The 24,125-nt window shown below is 55.7% G+C and overlaps 1 protein-coding gene and 1 long non-coding RNA gene across 6 annotated transcripts in view; one reads left to right on the top strand and one right to left on the bottom strand.

The window, feature by feature from the left end:
• Nucleotides 1-1,914, top strand: part of CACNA1A (calcium voltage-gated channel subunit alpha1 A) — a 232,268-nt gene extending 230,354 nt beyond the window's left edge. For 4 of the 5 annotated variants that reach the window (XM_081284893.1, XM_081284894.1, XM_081284891.1 and 1 more), the window contains one exon: nt 462-1,914. In XM_081284893.1, coding sequence (XP_081141019.1) covers nt 462-1,187 — 726 coding nt within the window. In that variant the 3' untranslated portion in view covers nt 1,188-1,914. The remainder of the gene's footprint in view (nt 1-461) is intronic. The other variant, XM_081284895.1, reaches the window with a different exon arrangement.
• LOC308644139 lies at nt 1,722-22,713 on the bottom strand. Its single transcript, XR_014020900.1, has 3 exons — nt 21,205-22,713; nt 3,276-3,411; nt 1,722-1,788 (listed from the first exon to the last, which is right to left on the bottom strand). It is a non-coding gene; the product is annotated as an uncharacterized lncRNA (long non-coding RNA).
• Between the last annotated feature and the right edge of the window lie 1,412 nt (nt 22,714-24,125).

The following is a 24,125-nucleotide window of genomic DNA, read 5'->3' as shown; positions in this document are numbered from 1 at the left end:
CCTCGCCCACCCCGCCGCTCCCTCCTTGGTTGCGGGCGCGTAGGCGCCCAGGACCCGCGCGGTCGGTCCCCGCGTCCCGCCCGCGCTGCCCCCGCCTCTCGCTTTCCTTTAACCCGGCTTCCCTTTTTGTTTCGATTATGATTTCTGTCCTATGGACGCCTGTGAGTAATTTTTGAAACTTCTGCTATTTTAACCCCGAAACTTACAAAACTCCATCTCTCATTTCTCTTCTCACTTTGTTGTGTTGGTTTTGACCCCCCTCCTGTCTCCCCCTCCCTGTGGCTGTGGCTTTTCTCCTTTTTTTCCATTCGGATGTCCTGTGTCCCCTCCTCCTCCCGGACCCTCTCCTGTCCCGTTCGGTTTCCGTTGCCCTCCCCCCCTCCTGTGTCTCCTCCCGTCTCCTCCTGGTTGATTTTGTTGTATCTTTTTTTTTGATTTCCTTTGTTTCAATTTTCGTGTAGGGCAGTAGTTCGGTCAGTGGAAGCCCAGCCCCCTCAACATCTGGTACCAGCACTCCACGGCGGGGCCGCCGCCAGCTCCCCCAGACCCCCTCCACTCCCCGGCCACACGTGTCCTATTCCCCCGTGATCCGTAAGGCCGGCGCCCCGGGCCCCCCGCAGCAGCAGCAGCAGCAGCAGGCGGTGGCCAGGCCGGGCCGGGCGGCCACCAGCGGCCCTCGGAGGTACCCGGGCCCCGCCGCCGAGCCGCTGGCCGGGGAGCGGCCGGCCACTGGGGGCCACGGCAGCAGCCGCTCCCCCGGGATGGAGCGGCGAGCTCCGGGCCCTGCCAGGAGCGAGTCCCCCAGGGCCTGTCGCCACGGAGGGTCCCGGTGGCCGACGTCGGGTCCGCACATGTCCGAGGGACCCCCGGGTCCCCGGCACCACGGCTACTACCGGGGCTCTGACTACGACGAGGCCGATGGCCCGGGCGGCGGCGGCATCGGCGAGGAGGCCATGGCCGGGCCCTACGACGCGCCACCCCTCCCACGACACACGTCCTCGGGCGCCGCCGGGCGATCGCCCAGGACTCCCCGGGCCCACGGCCCCGCCTGCGCCTCGCCTTCCCGCCACGGCCGGAGACTCCCCAACGGCTACTACCCGGTCCACGGGGTGGCCAGGCCCCGAGGGCCGGGCTCCCGGAAAGGCCTGCACGAGCCCTACAGCGAGAGCGACGACGATTGGTGCTAAGTCCGGGCGAGGTGGCCCCTCACCCGCCCGGCGCCCCCACGCACCCCACGCACACACCCCGCCGGGAGGAGCCGCCCGGCCGGGCCGCCTCGCGCCAACTGCCCAGCGCCGCGGGCCCAGAGGACCCGCCCGACGGAGGACCCCAGCCTCGGGGCCAGGGCTGGGCCGCGAGGGGGTCCCACAAACCCCTCGGCCAGAAAAGACCCTCCCGGGCATCGACGGCCCCCCAGCCCTGACCTCCCCCGGCCAGGGGCTCTGGGCGCGGCCGAAGACAGACCAACCACAGCCAAGGGATTCCAAACACTCAGCCCTTTTTGGAGAACTTTGGGGAAAACGGGAAAACAAAAACAAAATAACAACAACAACAACATTTTTAAAAGAAAAACGGGGAGAAAACAAATCGCTTCTATTGATGAGTTTTATCATCTCAATTGAATCCTTTCCCTGGTGATTGAATGCTGGTGGCTGCTGTGGCGAGGACACAAGGAAGGATGCGACCCCAGAGCCCCACGCAGACGGGACACATCACACTCCCTCAGCCACACACAGGAGTGCTTGCTGGTGATACCAAACCCTCCTATTACTGCCTGCAGAAGTCAATCTAAAGAAAAATAATAACAATAAACAATTTTAAAAAGGACAAAAAAAATTAATGATTGAGAAAAAGAAGCATTTTTTTCTGACATTTGGTCCTGCTTGAAATAACAAAAGAGAAAAAGACAAAACGGAAAAAAAAAAAAAAACCCACCACCACAATTCCCTGGCTTCTTTTTTCCTTTTTTTCCTACCTTGTTTGAAAACCGTGGGCTTGGGACTGTGAATTATTGCATGACATTAAAAAGAAAAAAAATAATAAAAAAGTTGAATTCAAGGGCTTTCGGATTAGTGTGGTCTTTGTCCTTTGCCAAGTGCTGCCCAGGTCTCTTTGGGGGGTGTTGATGTCTGGAACAAGGGTTGCTTACCCAGAATGCACCAGGCCCTTGCCCTGGGGGTGGGGGTCACAGCTCAGGACCCACCCCTGGCCTGCACCAAGCCTCTGGCACCTCCCAACACCCCAGCAGTTGTCTCCGCAGGGCTCTGCCCCAGACTGTGGCTGAGGGCGTGGATTTTCCTGAGCAGTCCCTACATGATGGGCTGCCAGTGAGGACTTCAGAGGTCAATGTGGGGAGCAGCCCAGGGAGGGCAGGGCTGGGCCTGGCCAGCTCCAGGAAGACACATGAGTGAGAGCCAGGTGTGGTGGCACACAGCTGCGATCCCTGTTCCTCCGGAGGTTCAGGGCCAGCTTAGGCAACTTAACCCTAACCCTAACCCTAACTCCAGCTCAGCACCCCTGGGTTCCATCCCTAGTACTGGGACATATACAAAAGTAATCCAGTCTCCCTGCCCCAGGCACTGGACTAGGGATGGAACCCAGGGGTGCTCTACTCCTGAGCTACATCCCCAGCCCTTTTTATTTTTTATTTTGAAACAAACTCTTTGGGCTGAGGTTGTGGCTCAGTGGTAGAGCACTTGCGTAGCATGTGTGAGGCACTGGGTTCGATCCTCAGCACTACATATAAATAAATGAATAAAATAAAGGTCCATATATATAAAAAATATTTAAAAAAAAAAAAAAGAAAAAAGAAACAAACTCTTGCTAATTTTCCCAAGCTGGCCTCAGACTTGAGACCCTCCTGCCTCAGCCTCCTGAGTTCCTGGGACTACAGGCTGCACCACCATAGTGGGCCATCATGTGGCCTTAGGGACACCCCTGGAAGGGTTGCAATGGCCCTCAGGACGGTGGGCCCCTTTGAGAACCGCTGTCCCCAGTAGTAGTGGCCATGGTGACACATTCTTTACTACCACCATCATTATCAAGCACGACAGCAAGTGTCTCCCCCAGATCCTGCTCCACCCCATACCTGGGGCGCAGGAGGCTACGGGCTCCAGTGGGGGCAGGCAGAGGGCTAAGACACAGCCCTGCAGGAAGCCGCCGGCCCCAGGAGAACCAGGGGGTTTTAACCTCCTCACAGAGCCGCCTGGCCAGTCCCCACCCCACAGGTTTCTGAGCCAGCAGCCTGGGCCTGGCAGCCTCTGACCAGGGCTCACCTTCCACGGTGCTGGGGCTGCATGTGTTCAGGGGCCGACATGGTGAGCAAGGGCCGGTGGATGTCCCTCCCTAGCCAGGACAGTCATCTGTCCTCCAAGGAATGGAGCCCAGGAGGAGCCTCCAAGACTCCTGAACCTGAAGGCCAAGTCTTCAGTTTAGTCCCCGAAAGCTGGACCCAGGTCTCCACAGCCTTCTCCCATCCCCCCAGTCCCTACCCTGAGGTGCATCACCTGGAAGATGAGGGGCAAAAGAAACGGGGGCACAGAAACCCAAGGCCCCGTTTCAGACATGTCCTCGGTCCCTATTTGCTAACTCTGCCAGCCTCAATGTCCCCTCTATGAAACGGAGACCCACCCTATGTCCAGGAGAAAAAACTCAGTCTACCCTTTTAGGTGCAGTAGTGAAGGGCTGTGAATTAAACTAACCAAAAAAGGGATGGACAGAAGAGAAGACACAGTCTTCATTAACACTTCCACAGAAAAACAAAACTCCAAGTGGTAGACAAGGGGCTTACACACCATCTTAACAAAGGAAGGTGGGCTTGGGCTTTGAGGGAGGGAGGTCGTGGGGAAGTAACTAGTAAATACGGGAAGAGGGCAGCATGATGGCACGCACCCGCAAACCCAGCGACTGGGGAGGCTGAGGCAGGAGGGTAGCAAGTTTGAGGCCAGCCTGTCACAAAATAAAATAAAATAAATAGAAAATAGAAAAGGCTGGGGATGTGGCTCAGTGGTAAAGCATCCCTGGGTCCCATCCCCAGATCCAAAAATATGTATATTTTATTTATTTATTTATTTTTTAATATTTATTTTTTAGTTCTCGGGGGACACAACATCTTTGTTGGTATGTGGTGCTGAGGATCGAACCCGGGCCGCACGCATGCCAGGCGAGCGCGCTACCGCTTGAGCCACATCCCCAGCCCAAAAATATGTATATTTTAAAGTAGGGAAATCTAATGGGGAGCTGCGGGTTTTTGAGACGGTGCAGGCTCACCCCTGGGCCAGCTCTCCGTCGCCAACACCGGGCCACTCTTTCTGGCAAGGAGCTAGGGGATACTCCACGAAGGGAAAGCTGTCACCTCATTGCTTCTTTTTATTTTATGTATTTATGTATTTATTTTTGTGGTGCTGGGGATTGAACCCAGGGCCTTGTGCCTTCGAGGCGAGCGCTCCACCAACTGAGCTACAACCCCAGCCCCTCAGTGCTTCTTTTTTTTTTTTTTAATATTTATTTTTTAGTTCTCGGCGGACACAACATCTTTGTTTGTATGTGGTGCTGAGGATCCAACCCGGGCCGCACGCATGCCAGGCGAGTGCGCTACCGCTTGAGCCACATCCCCAGCCCCCCTCAGTGCTTCTTTAAAAAAGAAAAAAAAATTATCATTTTCTTTTTTATGTCTTCTTCTTTTTGGTACCAGGGATTGAACTCCGAGGCACTCGACCACTGAGCCACATCCCAGCCCTACTGTCTATTTTACTTAGAGACAGGGTCTCACTGAGTTGCTTAGTGCCTCGGCGGTGCTGAGGCTGGCTTTGAACTCGCGATCCTCCTGCCTCAGCCTCCTGAGCTGCTGGGATGACAGGCGGGGGCCACCGGCCCAGGTTATATCCGTCTCTTGAAGGGAAACCGATGCCCAGCTCTCAGGCAGTCACCTCCCAGCTCTCTTGTGCTGCTGGAACAAAACACCTCATTCTGGGCAGAGAGCTGCCTCTGGCCACAGTGGTGGGGACCCAAGAGTCTGTCCCTAGCTCCTGCTCAGCTCTGGTCAGGCCTTGTGGCCCGTGGCATCACAGTGGCGGGAAGACATGCAAAAGAGACCACTTGGTGAGAGGGAGGCCAGAGACGGGGAAGGGGACCGTCCTGCCCTCTTATGACAACCCTCTCTTGCAGGAACTAGCTGGGTCCCCTGAGAACCGCACTATCTCTCCCAACAGTGACACCCCAATAGCCTAAGCACCCTCCACCAGCCCCACCCGCTCAAGAGCCACAGCTCTCCACATGGCCACCGCGGGAAGCCCGGCACAGGAGCTTCTGGCGAGTCCCAGCCTCGTCCCAAGGAGCTACCTCCTCAGCTCAAGACCACCCCGGTGGGAAAGCTGTCCCATACCTTCAGATGCCATCAAAGGATGACTGGCGGAGGGGCCAGAACAGGTGACATCGCTTGGCATGGAGTCTGGGGGCCGGGAGAGCCAGGTCTGTGTGGGGGACCAAGCAGAGCACCCCAGCTTCTGTGGGACCACTGGCCCCTCTGGAATTCGGGGCAGTGCTGGGATGAAAGTCTGATTTTAGGGAAGCAACCTGAGGGGGGGGAGGGGGGAGGGGGAGGAGGACTGGACACCAGACAGGAGGCTGGGGTCCTTCCACTGTGCATTTGGAAAAGCCTCACCAGCCCAGCAGTCGTCTCCTTCGGGCATCGGGCATCGGGCATCGAAGCCTGAAGGATAAGACATTTAAGTTAAAAAAAAAAAAAAAAAGCCAGTCACAGTGGTGCATGCCTATTGTTCCCAGCTCCTCAGGAGGCTGAGGCAGGAGGACCACTTGAGCCCAGGAGTTCCAGAGCAGCCCAGGTAACATACCAAGACCTCATCTCCAGGGGGAAAAAAAAGAAAGAAAGAAAGAAATACTATATCAGTCAGTCCTCACTGGGGAGCCGGGCGCGGGGGTGCCCCCCTGTCATCCCAGCAGCTCGGGAGGCTGAGGCAGGAGGATCGCAGGCTCAAAGCAGCCTCAGCCAAATCGAGCTAAGCAACTCAGTGAGGCCCTGTCTCTAAGTAAAACACACACTAGGGCTGGGATGGGGCTCCATGGGCGAGGGCCCCGAGTTCAATCCCTGGCACCAAAACAACAACAACAAAACCAGCCCGAGGCACAGAGAAAAGCCTATTTAGCTCCTGATTCCGGAAGTCCCAGTCCAAGGATGCTGTCATGTGGGGCCGTGGTGAGGGTGGCCCATCACGGTAGCAGGTTGGGGGACAGTCCAGTCACACCATGAGGCGGGATGCAAAATGAGGAGGAGAGAAGCGTCACAATCCCCTCTTGGACACTCCCGCAGTGACCCAGGACCTCCCACCAAGCCCCCTCCCAGAGGCCCGGCAGGGGAACCCGGGACCAAGCCTTTAACTCAGGGACCTTTGGGGACACTCATTCCAATCTCAGCAAATGGCGGAGTGTGGCTCAGTGACAGGGCACAGGGCCTGGGTCTCATCCCCAAAGAACAACATGAAATAATTAAAGAAGCCGAGTCCCTTGCAGGGCCTCGCAGGGTCGCGTATTGACCCGCCACGGGCCATCGGCTGGGCATGGCAGAGCGCCCTCCCACCTGCCCGAGGCCAGAGTCTGAAGGGGGGGGGCTGGCACCCCCGGAGCCTCCAGGGACCCTCTATCCCGGGGCTGTCCTCCAGTTTCTGGAAGCTGCTGGCAATACTCGGGGCTCCCTGGGGAGGAGCTGCAACAGGTGCCTCCAGGAAGCGGCAAGGGATCTATGGACTGGGGCTGCAGAGCCTGGCCCTGGGCGTCCAGCTGCAGGGCCGGCGGTGCCTGGGGTCCCCACTGCAGCCCGGGGACTAGGCAGACCCTACCCGCCACCCAGTCACACCAGCGGCAAAGCAGTCGGAAAAGCTGAGAGGGACATGGCTCCCAGCCAGCCAGGTGTGACCCTGGTTCCGTCCCCTGCAGGAGCTGGCTTCACCCTGAGCATGCCCAGTGACCCTGTGAGGAGTCACCCATTCACCCCCGAAGTGGCCCAGCACGTGCTGAAGGTCAGGTGGGGACGTGCCGATGAGGAGTGTCCTTGGAGGGGACAGACACAGAAACTGCTGTCCGCCTGCCCACACCTTGAATCTGCGATGACAGTGCCATCTGTTAGACTCGACGCCCACACCCCATCTGGCCTTCTGGCCCTGCCACTCTGCCCTGCTGGGAATGGCGTCCCGTGCTCCTCCTTCGTCTCCTGGTCACACCAGGCCACCGCTCACCCCAGGAGCTGGCCAGGGCTCCAGGCCCCTCCCAGGGCTCTCACCACCTTGGTTGGCTCACGTCTGTCCACAAGGCCCTGCCAAGGGCCACCTGCCCTGGACCCACCCTTCTCCAGCTCTGAAGCATGTGAAGGACGTCCCCGTGCCCGGCCACCCCATGCGTCCTCCACAAGTCCCTCCAGTTGGCTTTCAGCTTGCTGGCTGTGGCTGTGCTCACCCCCGGGGGCCAGGCAGGGCAAGCCCAGGGCCCCACAGAGTGTGGAAGAATTCAGTATGGCACCGAACGCAGCTACACCAATGTGAGATGGCTTTTGTTAACTGGGGGAAAGTCTGAGGTTTTTATTTTGCTTTAGGTTTTTTGCGGCGCTGGGGAAACGGATCATGGCCAGAAACGGGGGGGGGGGGGGGTTATTGTCTGTTTTTGAAGGGCATCCGGGCACCTTCTTTTCCAAAAGCTGCTTCTAAGTTCCAGAAACACCCTGGCCTATGAGAGATGGCTTCATAAAACCAATCAGGGCTGGGGCTGGGGCTCAGTGGCAGAGCACTCACCTGGCACATGCAAGGCCCTGGGTTCGACCCTCAGCACCACATAAAAATAAATAAATAAAATGAAGGTATTAAAAAAATCAATCAATTGCCAGGCACGGCGGTACAAGCCTGTCAACCCAGGGGCTCAGGAGGCTGAGGCAGGAGGATGGTGAGTTCAAAGCAGCCTCAGCAACAGCGAGGCGCTAAGCAACTCAGTGAGACCCTGACTCGAAATAAAATAGAAAATAGGGCTGGGATGGGGCTCAGTGGCCGAGGGCCCCTGGGTTGAATCCCTGGCACCAAACAATCAATTGAGAGAGCTGGTCCCAGAAGCAGACACCAGTGATCTCAGCAACTTGGGAAGCTGAGGCAGAAGAGCGCAAATTTGAGAACAGCCGGGCAATTTAATGAGATCTTAAAATTTAAAAATAATAGAAGTTTTAAGGGCTGGGGCTGGGGCTCAGCGGTAGAGGGTTTGCCTGGCAGGGCGCCTTGCCCAGAAAGCCCTGGATTCCATACTCATACCAGCAGCCACAACAAAATCAACCAACTGGACAATTAAATTAGACTCCAACCCCAAACTAAGACCCCAGCTTGGTTCAAGAGCTATCCTGAGCTCGGGCTCCCAGGAGGGCCCCAAGGCGGCGTTCGTGGACCTCAGGCCCCAGGAGGACAGGCAAGGCGCAGGCAGGCCGACAGTGCCACCTAGAGGCAGGACGGCGAACAGCCAAGGGCGAGTCGGCTCTGCAACCACCTTGCCGCAGCACCAGAGCATTCTCCCAAGAAGGGGCACCAGATGACCTTAGGGCACCCTAAGGTCATCTCAGTTCTCAGCTCCAAGGACAGAAATGTGACCAGTGGGGACATCATGGACATAGATTCCTGGCCTCGCACATGTGAGGTACTGGGTTCCATCCTCAGCACCACATAAAAATAAAATAAAGAGGGGCTGGGGATGTGGCTCAAGCGGCAGCGCGCTCGCCTGGCATGCGTGCGGCCCGGGTTCGATCCTCAGCACCACATACCAACAAAGATGTTGTGTCCGCCGAGAACTAAAAAATAAATGTTAATAAATCTCTCTCTCTCTCTCTCTCTCTCTCTCTCTCTCTCTCTCTCTTTAAATAAATAAAATCAATTTATTCTTTAAAAAAAAAAGATATTGTGTCCACCTACAACAAAAAAATATTAAAAAATAAAAGAAGAAGAAGAAGAAGAAGTAGCAGTATAAGCAGTAGTAGTAGTAGTAGTAGTTTGGGCCTGGGTGTGGTTCAGTGGTAGCATTTGTCTAATGAGTGGGAGACCTTGGGTTCAGTACCCAGTGTGGGGGGGGCACTTTCTAATGATTGGATCTACTCAGAAGAAAGCAGATGGCTGAAGAGACCCAAACCTCCATGAGCTGGAAGAAGTTGGGAGTGGAGGACCCTGTGGGCCTCTGATTTCTGTCTCCATTTTTTCTCAGGAAGAGGCCAATGCAGGTAGGAGACCAGAAGAGAAGGTGGAGAGGGACCCAGGGAGTGGAGGATGGGGGTAGCAGAGGTAGAGGAATGGGGGGGCACCATCAGATCAGAAAACTAGGAGTCAGACACAGTTCGTTATTTGTTGTTGTTTTTTTTTTTTTAAGAGAGAGTGAGAGAGGGAGAGAGAGAGGAGAGAGAGAGAATTTTAACATTTATTTTTAGTTCTCGGCAGACACAACATCTTTGTTTGTATGTGGTGCTGAGGATCGAACCCGGGCCGCACGCATGCCAGGCGAGCGCGCTACCGCCCACAGTTTGTTATTTGCACAAGGTCACACAGAGTAAAAAAAATAAAGTAGATCTTGACTCCCCCCTAGGTCCGTGTCACTCCAATCAACCTTGCTGCTCCCCGGAGGTGAGGACATGCCCAGCTGGCTGAGACTTAGTTACCTCCGGTCCCATCTGTCCCCACCTTCACATCAGACACCCATTTCTGGTTCTCAGGTCCCTTTACCCTAAACCTGCCCCCAGGTACCATTTTCCTGCCAACCGGGACCCCTGGGATTGCAGGCCACCGAATCACAATGGATTGAGTATAACAGTCTCCGGGTCCTTGAGCTGCAGTGGTCAAGGGCTCAACGTGGCTCAGTGGTGGAGCACTTGTCTAGCATGTGCAAGCCCCGGGTTCAATACCCTGCGTGGGGTTGGGGGAGGTTCAAGGTCCTTTAAGGTATTGCAACTCTGCTCCACCCCCACTACCAGCTGGCCAAGAAGAGCAAGTTCCACGGCCTCCCCAACTGAGCCACAAATCCAAAGTCTAAGCCTGGACACGTGGCACATGACGGCAAGCCAGATTCTGGAGTCTGAGGAAGGAAGATCTGAGTCTGAGGCCAGCCCAGGTAACCGGGAGACCCTGTCTCACAAAGTAAAGGGGCCCAGGGTACAGTGCTTGCTTAGCATGCCTGAGGCCTTGGGTTCAATCTCTGGTACAATAAGCATAAATATATAAATGAATTTTCAAAAATAAATACGAGGGCTGGGGTTGGGGCTCAGTGGTAGAGCACTTGCCTCTCATGTGTGAGGCACTGGGTTCGATCCCCAGCACCCCATTAAGTAAACAAAATAAAGGTATTGTGTCCATCTACAACAACAATAAAAACAACAATAAAAAAGAAGACTTAAAAGGAGTAAATAAATACGAGTAGGAGTCATCCATCATTTTGCTTTTCTTTCTTTCTTTCTTTCTTTCTTTCTTTTAATTTCAGTGCTGGAGATAGAATTCAGGGCTTTGTACATGAGAGGTGTTCTACCTGGGCCACACTCATAGCCCTCCATCAGGAAACGTTTGTATGCCTGGGTGCCACCCATCACTGAATGTGAACACAGTGCCACCCAACAAAGCACATGACAATGATGTAAAATCAGGACATAACTGTATACCCAATACTGAAGCACATGACAGCGATGTGAAAATCGGGAAGGAGGAGGAGGGTGCCTCAGAATCCCAAAGAAGTTACCAGGCTACAGAGACCTCTGCATGTACCAGTTGGCTCTGTAACATACCTGAGAATAGGTCAGATGTAAAGAAAAGAGATTTATGGAATTCACAGTTGTAAGGGCTGAAAGTCCAAGATAGTACAACCCACCAAGCTGATCCCTGGCAAGGACCCTCCTGACTATAGCATCACAACAGAGGGAGGACTGGGGTGGATTACACTTAAAATCTTATTGCAAGACAGGAAGCCAGAGATGGGGAGGAACAAGCTAGGCCCCTGGGCTTACGCAGCGCTGCCGCAGTCTTGGCTGGGCACAAAATCACGAGCCACTCACAGCTTTGTAGATTCAAACAGCAATTCTTTATTCCCGAACTCACACCGGCCTCTACACACGTTCTGGGGAAATCCCAGTTCTGCCGCACAATTCACGTCCCAAATACTTTCTCAATTCCACGAGAACTCAACGGGAACTCAGGCAGCAGGATAGGCCCTATTCCCAGCAGCAATAACCTTAAACCTGGAACTGCCTTAAATCCAGATTGTCCTAAACCGGGAATGCCCTACACCCAAATTATCCTAAACGGGGATACTTCCTAAAACCTGCAGGATACACCCTAAACCTGGATCCACCCTCGTCCTTGAGCAGGGTCACCTTTCTCAAACACACATGCAATGTCACAGCGAATTTCCAAGGCAAGTTCATTTAACATGGGGTACGCTGGCAAGGAAATTTCGATGCGTCATTCCTACTTGGCAATGGCCCTCAGCACAGCGCTGTGTTTTAGGTAGGTCTGTAGGTCCCCCAGTGGAACTATAAGAGGCAGAGACCAAGGGGGTGCAGTGGCACACCCCTCTAACCCCAGTGACTCAGGAGGCTGAGACAGAAGGATCGCAAGTTCAAAGCCAGCTTCAGCAACTTCACAAGGCCCTAAGCAGCTCAGCAAAATAAAACAAAAAGGACTGGGGATGTGGCTCAGTGGTTAAGCCTGGGTTCAATCCCCAGTAACAATAGAAAATAAAAAAGGCCAACCCAGGGGGAGGTCCTTATGTCAACTCCCCCCCTTTTTTAAATCCTTTTTGTGGTACCGTAGAGTGAACCCAGGGAAACTCGACCACTGAGGACAACCCTAGTGCTTATGAACTTTTATTTTAAGACAGGTCTTGCTATATTGTCCAGGATGGCTTCAAACTTGAGATCGTCCTGCCTCAGCCTCCCAAGCCACTGGGATTGGAGTAGTTTGCCACCACGCCCAGCTAGGAAACCCTGTTTCATAACAAACCTTTCTCAGAACTAACAGGACCCAGCAGAATCTCCCAACCCTGGGGGACACCCTCCAACCATATCCACCTCTTAGGACCTAAGGACCGCCCACCGACTCCACCTCTTAGGACCTAAGGACCGCCCACTGACTCCACCTCTTAGGCCCTAAGGACCGCCCACTGACTCCACCTCTTAGGCCCTAAGGACCACCCACTGACTCCACCTCTTAGGCCCTAAGGACCGCCCACTGACTCCACCTCTTAGGACCTAAGGACCGCCCACTGACTCCACCTCTTAGGACCTAAGGACCGCCCACTGACTCCACCTCTTAGGACCTAAGGACCGCCCACTGACTCCACCTCTTAGGACCTAAGGACCGCCCACCGACTCCACCTCTTAGGTCCTAAGGACCGCCCACGACCCTACCCCTTTAAGGCCCCACTTCTCCTTCACTTTGTCACAGCAGGGACCAAGCTTTCAAAGCAGGCAGCCCTGGGGGACACCCTCCAACCATATCCAAAGCTCAGCACAGCAGAAATTCAGGGAGCCCTCACTGGCCTGCCTTCCCACCGGTACCCTTGAGTAGAGAGGGTCCCCTTTGGGGCTTCTCCTCTTCCCTGGCTCAGGAATGGAGGAAGCACCCTGGAAGAAGACCCCAGCCTCTCTCTCTGGGAGGACACTGCCACACCTTGCTTTGACTCCGTCATCGTGATGAAGGACCAAAAGCGGAGGCGAGAAAGTAACCTTTAAATATGGCCCAGCGGCCAAGCATGGTGACCTGCACCTGTAGTCCCAGGGACTCAGGAGGCTGCGGCCAGAGGATGGCTTGAGCCCAGGAGTTCAAGGCCAGCCTGGGGAACATAGTACATCTCATCTCAAGAAAATAGTGTGCGTGCATGCCTGTGCACGTGTGCGTGCGCGCGTGTGACAATGTATGTTATTTATCTCAGCACCTCATGCGCATGCATTTGGAGCCAATGGAAGCCTGCGGGTGCCCTTGACCCCCCCAGCCTCTACCCGCAGCCTCCTCTTTGCTGTCTTTGCGCTTTCCTGTAGGCCTCGGACAGCACAGAGACCTAGGCTTTTTGTAAATATGAAATATAAAAAGAACGGTGGGGTGGGGTGGCGCCGGCTGGTTGGGAGATGCCACCCCCGTGGTGCCCGCAGCGCAGCGAACGCCCCCTTCACATGTCCGCCTGTGCGCAGGCGCGCGGAGAGCCACTTCGGGGCTAAGGAGGCCGGCCAGCTGGGGGCCCGCCAAGCATGATGTGGTCACAAGGCTTCCCTCCCTGGCCCCGGAAGTGACAAACGCGGGTCACGCCTGCCCAGGAGCGCACCTCTTGGTGGTGACATGACTGCCTGCACATGGGGCTCTGGATGCTGGCCCCTCCAAGGGCTGCAGGCCACTTGCCCTCCCTGACCCTGCAGACACGGGCTGTGGATGTAGCCATGGGTCATCTGAGCCTCCAGTCCCTGTTTCAGCCCTGTCTGCAGCTGGCCAGGTGGCCATACTTCTGCCCAAGGAACCCACCTCTCCATGGCCATTTCTCTGCTTCCTAAGACCCTTCCTCCCCCATCGGGTGTCCAGCCAGCCCGCAGGCTCCCTGCTGATGCACTCAGCCAAGCTGCAGCCCTTTAAGAGTCCCCCAGCACCCCCAGAGCCACCAGAGGCATCCACCTCCTGCCTCCCAGGTGACCACACTCTTTCTGTTCCCACACCTGCCACCTCCTGCTGTTTTAACTTTATCCTGGGGGCAGTGGGGAGCCACGGAAGGCTCAAGAGAGCTGGTATGCCCAGACTTCATTGTAAAAGCTCACTGGCTTAGAGTCAGAAAGAAGAAAGGGGTTACTGGGGGCAGTGAGTTGATGTTTAATCATGCAGCGTTTCCATCTGGGTGATGAAGGTGTTTGGAGATGGGTGGTGGCCACCTTAGCACAAATGTTCTTAATGCGGCGGAACCGGGCACCTAAAAACAGCTGAAATGGTGAGTTTTCTGTGGTGTGTGTTTCAACACACACACACAACACACTAAAAGGCTCATTGGCTAAGGTGGAAGCAACCCAAGTGTCCATCAACTGATGAATGGATAAACAAACTCTGGTCTGCCCGCACAATGGGGTATTATTCAGCCTTAAAAGGAATGAGGCACTGATCCATGCGACGGCGGGACAAACCTCAAAAGCATTATTCGGAGTGAAAGAAGCCAGACATGAAAGACCACATAATGGATGATTCCATTGATATGAAGCATCCAAAATAGGTAGATGCTTAGAGACGGACGGGTGGGGATGAATGGGGGTTGCCAGGGGCGGGGGAGGGGCAGTGCCGTGTCCCTGGCTATTGGGGACAGAGTTGCAGTTTTGCAAGATGCAAGGAGTTCTGGAGATGGGTGGTGGTGATGGTTAATGCAGCAAAGGGGATGCAGGAATTGTTCATTTTTAAATTGTTGATTTTGGAGGGCAAAGGTCGCAGTTCTGCAGCACAGCACTTGCCTAAGGTGAGAAGCCCTGGGTTCAATTGTCAGCAAGGCAAAAAAAAAAAAAAAGAGAGAGAGTCTCAGAAATCCTGGGATCAAGGGTCAAGGGATGCATCCTACTGTGTCAGCCTCCAGATTATGGGCATGTGGCACCACACCCAGCAAAAAGCCACTGGATAGATTTAGCAAGTCCTGTGTTAGATGGTTTCGACACCACTCTGGCCAACATCTGCCTCTTTTAATGTTGTATCAAGGTTAAGGAATCTGGGAGGATTTTCTCATTTCTCCCAACCACAATGGAGGCTGAGGCAGGAGGATCGCAAGTTTGAGGCCAGCCTCAGCAACTTAGCAAGACCCTAAGCAACTTAGTGAGACCCTGTCTCAACATAAAAAGAGCTGAGGATGTGACAGTGGTTAAGTGCCCCTGGGTTCAATCCCCTGTACCAATTTTTAAAAATTAGTGTGTGTGTTCCCACGCGCGCATGTGAGACGCTGGGGCCTCGCCTGTGCTGGGCAGGTGCTCTACACTGAGCCACACCTCCAGCCTCTGTGTCTAATTTATGAACTAAATTTTACCATAGGTATGTAAATATGGGCAAAATGCGGTGTATTTGGGGCTTGGTCCCATCCACAGTCCACGCATCCCCTGGGGGTCGTGGGACATATTCTATGGATAAGGGGGACCACTGCCTAGGACGGAACCGAGTGTCCTGCTCTGCTCTCTCCCAGCCTGCCTACAGTCAGTTAAGGAAGAGAGGACAGCCTGGGGACCCATGGTCCTGCATGGGGAGCTGGGCGCAATGGCACATGCCTCTTGTCCCAGCCACTTGGGAGGCTGGATGATCACCTGAACTCAGGTGGGTCCTGGCAGGCTTGTGAGACCTCGTCTCAAAAAAGAGAGAGAAAACAAGGGCGCTGGGCAGGCAGCAGGAGTGAAGCCGGTCCACAGTTAGCCCCTCTCAGGAGCATCCTGAGGGACAGCGGGCTGGGCAGGGGACCACGGTCTTGTGTGTGCTGAGCACAGGCTGCGTGCCAGCACCTCGAGCCAGTTGTCCATTTTGCTTGGAGGAAGAAATGGCCAGAAGTCTTCTCCCTCCTGGCCGGATAACCCAGGACTCAGAAGAAACATGGCTGGAGCATTGGTGATGAGGAACCCGCCAGATTGTATGTGGAGAGATCTCTAAACGGTGTCCGGGGAAATGATATTTGGGTCCCAGGAAAATCATGGCTCACCAATGGGTGACATATCAGAGGAGGGTTTTATTTATTTATTTTTATTTTTTTGGAGACTCCAACAAGGGAACTCCTGATCCTCTTTTTTTTTTTTTTAAGAGAGAGAGAGAGAGAGAGAGAGAGAGAGAATTTTTTTTTTTAATATTTATTATTTTTTAGTTCTCGGTGGACATAACATCTTTGTTGGTATGTGGTGCTGAGGATCGAACCCGGGCCGCACGCATGCCAGGCGAGCGCGCTACTGCTTGAGCCACATCCCCAGCCCAGGAGGGTTTTATTTTTATTTTGTTATTTGTATGGGGGGGGACGGGACATTGAACCCAGGGGTGCTCAACTTCAGAGCACATCCCCAGCCCCTTTGATTTTTCACTTTGAGATAGGGACTCCTCAGGTTGCACAGGCTGGCCTTGAACTTGCAATCCTCCTGCCCCAGCCTCCAGCTCACTAGGATTACAGATGAGCACCATCGTGCCTGCAGAGGTGGATTTCAATCAAGTGGACAGGATGATCTGGTTTGGACAGACAACTCAGCCTCTCTCCCCAGCCGCCCTCCTGCTGCCCACAAGGGTGGTCACCATTAGCCATTTGGCCTGTGTTCTCGCACTCTGGTCTGACCACCATCCAGACAGCTCAGGATTTCTGAGTGGTTCCAGTGTGCACACCGGGGACAGGCTCCTCCCCATATCCCAGAGGCCCCTCCAGCCGCTGTGTCTCAGATAGGAAGCTCTGGGCCCTGCTGGAGGCCAGGAAAGACCTGGCAGCCTCTTCCCACGGAGCATCCTTACAGCTTCTGACGGCCTGGAACAAAGCTTGGGAACTTGCTTTAAAAAAAGAAAATGAGGTAAAATTCACATATATAAATATCCACATAGCATACGATTTGCATAACATTTGCATAACAATACCATATGATCTCACTTACATATGGAATCTAAAAAAGTCAAATTCATAGAAATAGTATCTGAAGCTGGGGGTGGAGGGAATGGGGACATGTTGGCCAAAGGACCCAGAATTTTCAGGCAGGAGGAATAAGTTCAAGAACTCTACTGCACATCAGGGTGACAACAGTTAACAACAGTGTATTGTAGGTGGCCCACACCTGTAATCCCAGCAACTCAGGAGGCTGAGGCAGGAGGATCAAAAGTTTGAAGTAGGGGCTGGGGGATGTGGCTCAAGCGGTAGCGCCCTCGCCTGGCATGCGTGCGGCCGGGGTTCGATCCTCAGCACCACATACAAAGATGTTGTGTCAGCCAATAACTAAAAAATAAATATTAAAAAAAATTTTAAAAAAAAGTTTGAAGTAAGTCTCAGCAATTTAGGGAGACCAGGTCTCAAAATCAAAAAGGCTTAGGTGTAGCTCAGTGTGTGTGCTGGGGAGGAACCGACCGATGGACACCACTGAGCCCCAGCCCCTCTGATATTTTATTTAAAGATAGGGTCTCGCTGAATAGCTGAGGAGCTGCTAAATTGCTGAGGCTGGCTTTGAACTCGCGATCCTCCTGCCTCAGCCTCCAGAGCTGCTGGGATGACAGGCTAGGGCCCCCGGGCCCACAGGCTGGGCGAGTGCTCTCCCCTGAGCTCCAGCCCCAGCCTCCTCGGGTGTGTCTTGCGCGGGGGACTCCTGCGCCACCGCACACCTGGACGGTAGCAGGCGCACGGGCTCAGGGTCCAGCCTCCCTCCGGGAGCGAAGGTGACGGCTCTCGGCGGCCTCCCTCTCCCTCGCCATTTCCGGCCTCCCCGCTGGCGACGGCGGAAAGGCGGAGGCCGGGAGGGTCCCGCACCCCACTCCCGCCGGCAGCCGGGTGAGTCACGCTTCCCGCCGCTCGGGTGGCCCTGGAGGGCGGCAGGCAGGCCCTCGCCCACTCCGCCTCCGGGGCTCCTCCCGCCCACGGCCCCGGCTCACGCCCCGGTGCCGCCCAGTAAACCCGAGGCGGGGCCGCGGCTCCCCACGCCCTCCCGCTTCTGGGCACCAGGAAGGAGGGAGAAGACAAGCAGACTCCACCCGCCGGAGGCTGCCCCGCACCCCTCTCCCCGGGCACCAGGGCTGTGCCTGGCCTTGCTGGCCACTCCCCAGGTGCCTGAACCTGCCAGTCACCTCCGCCACCAACACCGGAGCCCTGCCCAGGCTCCGAAAGCCCTGGGAAAGCCGGCTTGCCTGTGATCCCAGAGCCCGGGAGGCTGAGACCGGAGGATTGCAAGTTCTAGGTCAACCTTGGAATTTCGGAGGCCTAAGCAACTTGGCGAGACCCCGTCTCAAAGTAAATAAACAAAAAGGGCTGGGGATGTGGGTCATTGGATCTACCCAGGGTTCAATCCGTGAGAGAGGGAGTCAGGGAGTGGGGGGCAAAGAAAGACAGGCAGGGTTACCTCTGAGCTGGCACAAGTGTGGTGAAGCAGGACACCCACCTCAGCTTCCAGCAACATCGGGAGACACCTTGGGTTGTCACAGTGGTGGCTAAAGTTGGACTTGCAGTTTGAGGCCAGGAAAACTGCCCCCCCCCCCCGCCCACACTGGGGATGGAATCCAGACTTGGCACTCCCCTGGTCCCGCACTCTACCCCTGAGCTGCAACCCAGCCCTCTTTTTTTCTTTCTTTTTTTTTTTCTGGGTACCAGGGGTTGAAATCAGGGGCACTCAACCACTGAGCCCCATCCCCAGCCCTCTTTTGTATTTTATTTACAGACAGAGTCCCACTGAGTTGCTTAGCAGCCTCGCAGTTGCTGAGGCTGGCTTTGGACTCGCAATCCTCCTGCCTCAGCCTCCTGAGCCACTGGGATTACAACATGTGCCACCATGCCTGGGTCCCCAGCCCTTTTTAATTTTTCTTTTGAGACAAGGTCAAAGTTCTCCAGGCTGGCCTCAAACTTGCGATTCTCCTGCCTCAGCCTCCAGAGTCACTGGGATTACAAGTGTGCACCACCAAGGCCCACTATTACTGTCATTCATAATCCCTCAGGCAAGGGGGCTGGGGGACTGAGTGGTACAGCATGTGTTGGGCCCTGGGTTCCATCCCCAGCACCACCACCAACACTCTCTTTCTCTCTCTCTCTCTCTCTCTCTCACACACACACACACACACACACTTGTTAAATAATTAAATCTCAGGCTCCCAGACCCATGGATCCAAGTTCAAATCTGGCTCTTATCAGCTGAACTTGGACCAGGGTCGCAGCACCCTTCAACTCGGGCTTCTCAGTGGCTCAACTGCTTGTCTGGGCTGGGGAGGAAGTGAGCTTCTGAGCTCACAGTGGTGACACACGCCCCAGGAAATGCTGAGCGACCACAAACTGAGCAGAAAAATCCCAGTGACTGAACTTGGAAGTGGCCCAGCCTGGAAGGGGCAGTAAGCAGCTACATCATCCCTTTCTGGGTGCCAGTGACGTCACTATGCCACGGCAGGGTGCACTAGGGTCAATAGGAGTTGGAGGGGTTATGGGAGGAAGTGGCATTGACATCAGCAGGAGGGAGAGTGGCCTCCATTATGCCCACATGGGTTGGCCTGGCTGCCAGAGGTCTGGGGGCAGTGGTTGGCAGAAGGGACATCAGGAGCACCCACTCTAGCTGAGCCTCTGTCCCGTTTTCCCCAGAATTTACTGACAGCTGCAGAAGGGCAGCCACGGGAAGCAGGGAGTCAGGGCCAGGGTTATCCCAGGCCTCGCCACCTGCAGCCACCTGAGTGGGGGGCGGAGCTTCCCAGGAGCCCCCTGTGGTGTGTGAGTGGCCTGGGGACACACTGGGCTAGACGCAGTGGCTTAGGTGTGGGGGAGGCCAAGCCTGCTCACCCAGTCTGACCGGAAACACGAGCTCAAATTTGTGATACCAGGCCAGGGGGGTGGATCATGGCTCCAGCCTTCCCAGCTTCAGGGACGGGGCGGGCGGCAGAGTCACAGTGGAACTGCTGAGGGGCAGGGTTGTGTGTGCCCCCCCCCCAGGGAGGGCTGGAGGTTCATGAGAAGAAGGGACAAGTCCAAGAAGGGAAGGGACCAGGGCGGGGGCCTCAAGCAATGACGCTTTTTCTCACAAGGTTCACAGGGAGCCAGGTGCAGAGGTGCAGCCTGACATCCCAGTGACCCAGGAGGCTGAGGAAGGAGGACCACCAGTCGGGAGGCCAGCCTGGGTAACGTAGTGAGACCCGGTCTCAAAATCAAAAGGGCCGGTGGTGTGGCTCAGTGGTTAAGCATCCCTTGGTTCAGTCCCCAGGACCAAATACACAGAAAAACTTTTACATGACACAGACTTCAGAATGATGAGTGAAGACCCAGGAAAGCAGTTTATTCGCAGGCCTTGGGCTGGGGAAGAAAGAAGAGTGGTGCACACCTATAATTCAAGCCGCTCAGGAGGCCGAGGATCGCGAGTTCAAAGCCAGGCTCAGCAATTTGCCAAGGCCCTAAGCAACTTAGGGAGACACCCTGTCTCTAAGTAAAATATTTTTTAAAGGGCTGGGGGCGTAGCTGGGTGGTTAAGAGCCCCTGGCTTCAACCCCTGGTACCCCCCCCCAAAAAAAAAAAAAAAAACAAAGGAGGCAGGATAGCAGTGTGCCAACGCGACTGGACAAAAAGAGGACAGGGTGCAGACATCTCTGTGCAGCTCTCTTCCTCTGGGACCTGGGGCAGGACCCTCGGCAATGGGGGTCTCCGAGGGAGAATGGGTTGAGTTTGCCTCTTGATTGAGTAGCTGCGGATGGAGCGCAGGGCCCCAGGGACGCTAGACAGCCCCGCCGCGGCGCTCACCCCAGCCCAGGAGAAGGAAGGGCGCTCATTCCAGGTTCCAGGTTCCGTTCCGTGGCTGGCGTTAGGGGAGAGGAGTTCTGGTTCCTGGGACCCGCTGGGGGTGAGGAATTCTGAGTCCTGTGACTCACTCGGGTGAAGGGCTAGAGAGAGGCTGGGGTGTGGTGGCTCATGCCTGCAATTCCAGTCTGGGGCTGGGGACGGGGACCGCAGGGCAGGAGCAGGGCAGGGCAGGAGCCTGGCTTCCGAGCCCTCCCAGTGTCCTCCAGTCCCAAGAGCTCAGCATGCCAAGGAGTGCCATATTTGGGGGGATCAAGTCCTGAGTCCCAACATAAGAGGGAAACTGAGAATGTGAGGGTGTTTGCAAATGCGGAAGTGCCCGGGACCGCTCCCCTCCCCCACCAGCAGAGCAAAGCACAGCCCCGAGGTGAAGGCTGCGGGCAGGGTGGGGCTCAGCGAGGAGTCCTCGCCTAGCGACGAGGGGCCCTGGGTTTCATCCCCAACACACAAAGAGAAGAAAAGAAAAAAGAATTCAGAGCTGAAAGAAAGCTGCGCTATGCCCTTCTGAACTGGCTTCAGGGCCACCACCCTCCCAGGGGACTTCCTCCTCCCCAACAGGACAGCACTGTTGAAAATTCCAGTAGCTGTTTATAAGGCAGCGTCTGCAGGGATTTGGCGGGCACCTGGGGGACGCCAGGAATGTTCGCTGCTCCTCCCCACACTGCCCCAAGGGGGGACAGGGCCCCAGGAGCTCCTTGTCCACCCCAGGCTAACCTGAGTCTGAGAGCTGCCGCCGGCAGGGACTTGGCGGTGAGGAATGGCAGGGTCACTTCAGCCTTTCTGGAAGAGCAGGACATAGACAGGGCCAGGAGAGAAGAGCGGGGCCTCAGGTGAGGCTGTGGGCAGGGTGGCAGCCGGGGCTCAGCGGCTGGATGAAGCCCAAGCCCCTAGGGCCTCTGACACGCTGTCCTGGGGTCCTCCAGACAGGCCCTCCCCTCCCTCAGGTCTAAAGGGCGAAGGGATGAGCCATTTCATTTCCTGTGTGCTCAGCCGGCTGGGCTGGCCCCAGACACCAGCCAGGAGGGGGTGGGGCAGGAGCAGCCGCCTTTCAATTTTCTTTTTCTTTTCTTTTTTACTTTGCAGGCCTGGGGATAGAGCCGAGGGCCTCACACCAGCGAGGCCGCACCCCCAGCAAGGGCAGTTTGGTTTTTCTCTGTAAATAATGAGCATCTCAACAAACAAACAATTTTATCTTCATCAAGCCCCAGGGCTGAGCACACACAAATTGGCCCCTGGGGAAGTTTTCACCCTGTGGAAGGGAAGGAAAAAATACACAGCCACTCAGCAAGGAACCTGAGGAACCCCATGAGTGGAAGGAAGAAAAGGCGGAGAAGGGCCCAGTGGAAGAAAGCAGGCCCCCCCTGCTTTCCTTATCTGAGGATCAGAGACTGGGCTGGAGGTAAACTCCACTGGCCACTTTATTGCCCGAACTCCACCTGCACTCCCCGGGAACTCTCCCAGCCCTCAACGGGGCTCTGTGAGAACTCAACGGGGAACTCCGTGAGAACTCAAAAGTAGTGGGCGCCCGATGCAGCAGGAACCACTCTATTGCGGGACATCAGGGGTCTATATACAACTGAATACACAGCCTGTTTCAATCCAGCATCATCCAGTCACAGCAATTATACACAGCTTAACTTAATTATCATCATCTTAATGGCTCGCTGGGGTCACCTCTAAACCACTCCTTTTGGCAAAATGCCAGGCTGACTGGCTGTGGCTCTCAACAACTGATGGGCACGGTGGTGCATGCCTGTAATCCCAAGAGCTCAGGAGGCTGAGGCAGGAGGATCAGGAGTTCAAAGCCAGCCTCTGCAACTTAGTGAGGCCCTGTCTCTAAATAAAAAGGTGTAGAGCTCAGTGGTAAAGCACCCCTGGGTTCAATTTGCAGTAACAACAAAAGTCTTCAGGTATAAGATTTGTCTGGTCTTGCTGAGGGCCATTGCCAAGTAGGACATTGCATGAGAGGTGACCTTGCTCAAGGACCAGGGCGGATCCGGGTTGAGGGCGGATCAGGTTTTAGGGAGTATCCCGCTCCTTGAGTTTACGGAGGTTCCAGGTTTAAGGTGTACCCTGCCAGGGGAATAGGGCGTATCCTGCTGATTAGAGCCCGGTGGAGTATGTGAATTTTGCGGCAGAGCGTGAATTTCCCCAGAACGCCGGTGTGAGTTCGGGAATAAAGAATTGCTGTTTGAATCTACAAGGCTGTGAGTGGCTCGTGATTTTGTGCCCAGCCAGGCTGTGGCATGGTCTGTCAGTCACTAATCAGAAGCCCCCAAGGGAGATGTTGAGATATTAGGGCCCTCCTGAGGACCCAGAACTCTTCTGAGAGCACTTCTCAGGCTGGCTTTGTAAACAGAGGGGACACAGCAGCCAATTCCCCTGCATGGCTCCCCGGTGCTCCAAGGACCGCAAACTATTGCTAAGGTTCCTGGTCTACTCTGGTCCCTGAGGGAGGTCCTGGACTCCGTGGACTTTTTTTATTTTCCCCCAGGACTGGGATAGAACCCAGGAGTGCCTTACCCCTGAGATACATCCCCAGCCCTTTATTTTCTTCTGAGACAGGGTCTCACTAAATTGGTCAAGCTGGCCTGGCACTTGCGATCCTCCTGCCTCATCCTGCTGAGTCGCTGGGGTTGCAGGTGTGCGCCACCCCACACCTGGCTCATTTTTGGAGACAAGGTCTCTGGGCTTCCTGTCCTTCTGTTTCATTCTCCCAGGTAGACGGGATCACTGGCGTGAGCCTCTGTGCCCAGCCCCTTGCACTCCTGCCAAGCCCTGGGGAGAACTCCCCCAGCCAGGGGAAACTGAGGCGGAAGGCAGCCCGGGAAACTGGCACGGGGCCGGGGAGCCCTGAGGAGAACCTTGGCAAGTTTTCTACAGCAAAGGTGGATTCCACCTGGAGCTGGCGTCTGCCTGCCCCAGGGCAGTCCTTCTGCCCTCCCATGTGGGCTGCACAGCCTTCAGCCATACAGGGACAGGAGCCAGCCCCTGGAGGGAGGGTGCTGGTGTGGTGGCACTCTCTGTACCCACGGCTCCAAGGCCGAGGTAGGGAGATTGCCAGGTGGAAGCCAGCCTGGCAAGACCCTCCAGTCTCAAAATACGAGGGGAGGGCCGCTCAGTGGGGCGCTGGCCGGGCCTGCGCTCAGTGCGGGTGGGGGCTGCCCCTACCTCACAGCTAATCGCTTTCACAAACTGGACAGGAGCCCCGGAAGGAGAGAGCCTGTTAGCTTCGGTCACTCCCCGGGTGCCCCCTCCCCCAACACGACTGGGCCACCGAGATGCTCCCCGCGGGACACCTGGGGGGGGGAGGGTTAACAGGAAGCGCCTGGTGTCCTGCAGCCACAGAAGCTCCATTGTTCTCCGGCCGGTCCCTTCCCCCTCATCCAGGAAGACCCTCCGGGGAGCCCCTTCAAAGGGGCCAAGCACTGTCTCTAGGCTGCAGCCCAGCGGGCCCGGGGCAGAGACAGGAAAAGGAAACCGGCCGGTGCGGGCGGGCCGGTGGGGGTGGGGCGCAGCTGTCACTGCGGGGTCTCGGGGGATTTCCGAGGAAGGGGTGTTCCGCCTTGCACACCCCTGGGGGCGGGGCAGGCCTCCCTGCAGTCCCCATCTGGAAGCCAGAAGGCTTTGATCTC

The sequence above is a fragment of the Spermophilus citellus genome (assembly GCF_964194105.1).
Source record: "Spermophilus citellus genome assembly, chromosome: 3".
Taxonomy (NCBI): domain Eukaryota; kingdom Metazoa; phylum Chordata; class Mammalia; order Rodentia; family Sciuridae; genus Spermophilus; species Spermophilus citellus.
The sequence above is the reverse complement of the archived record's forward strand: the minus strand, read 5'-3'. Positions and strand labels throughout refer to the sequence as shown.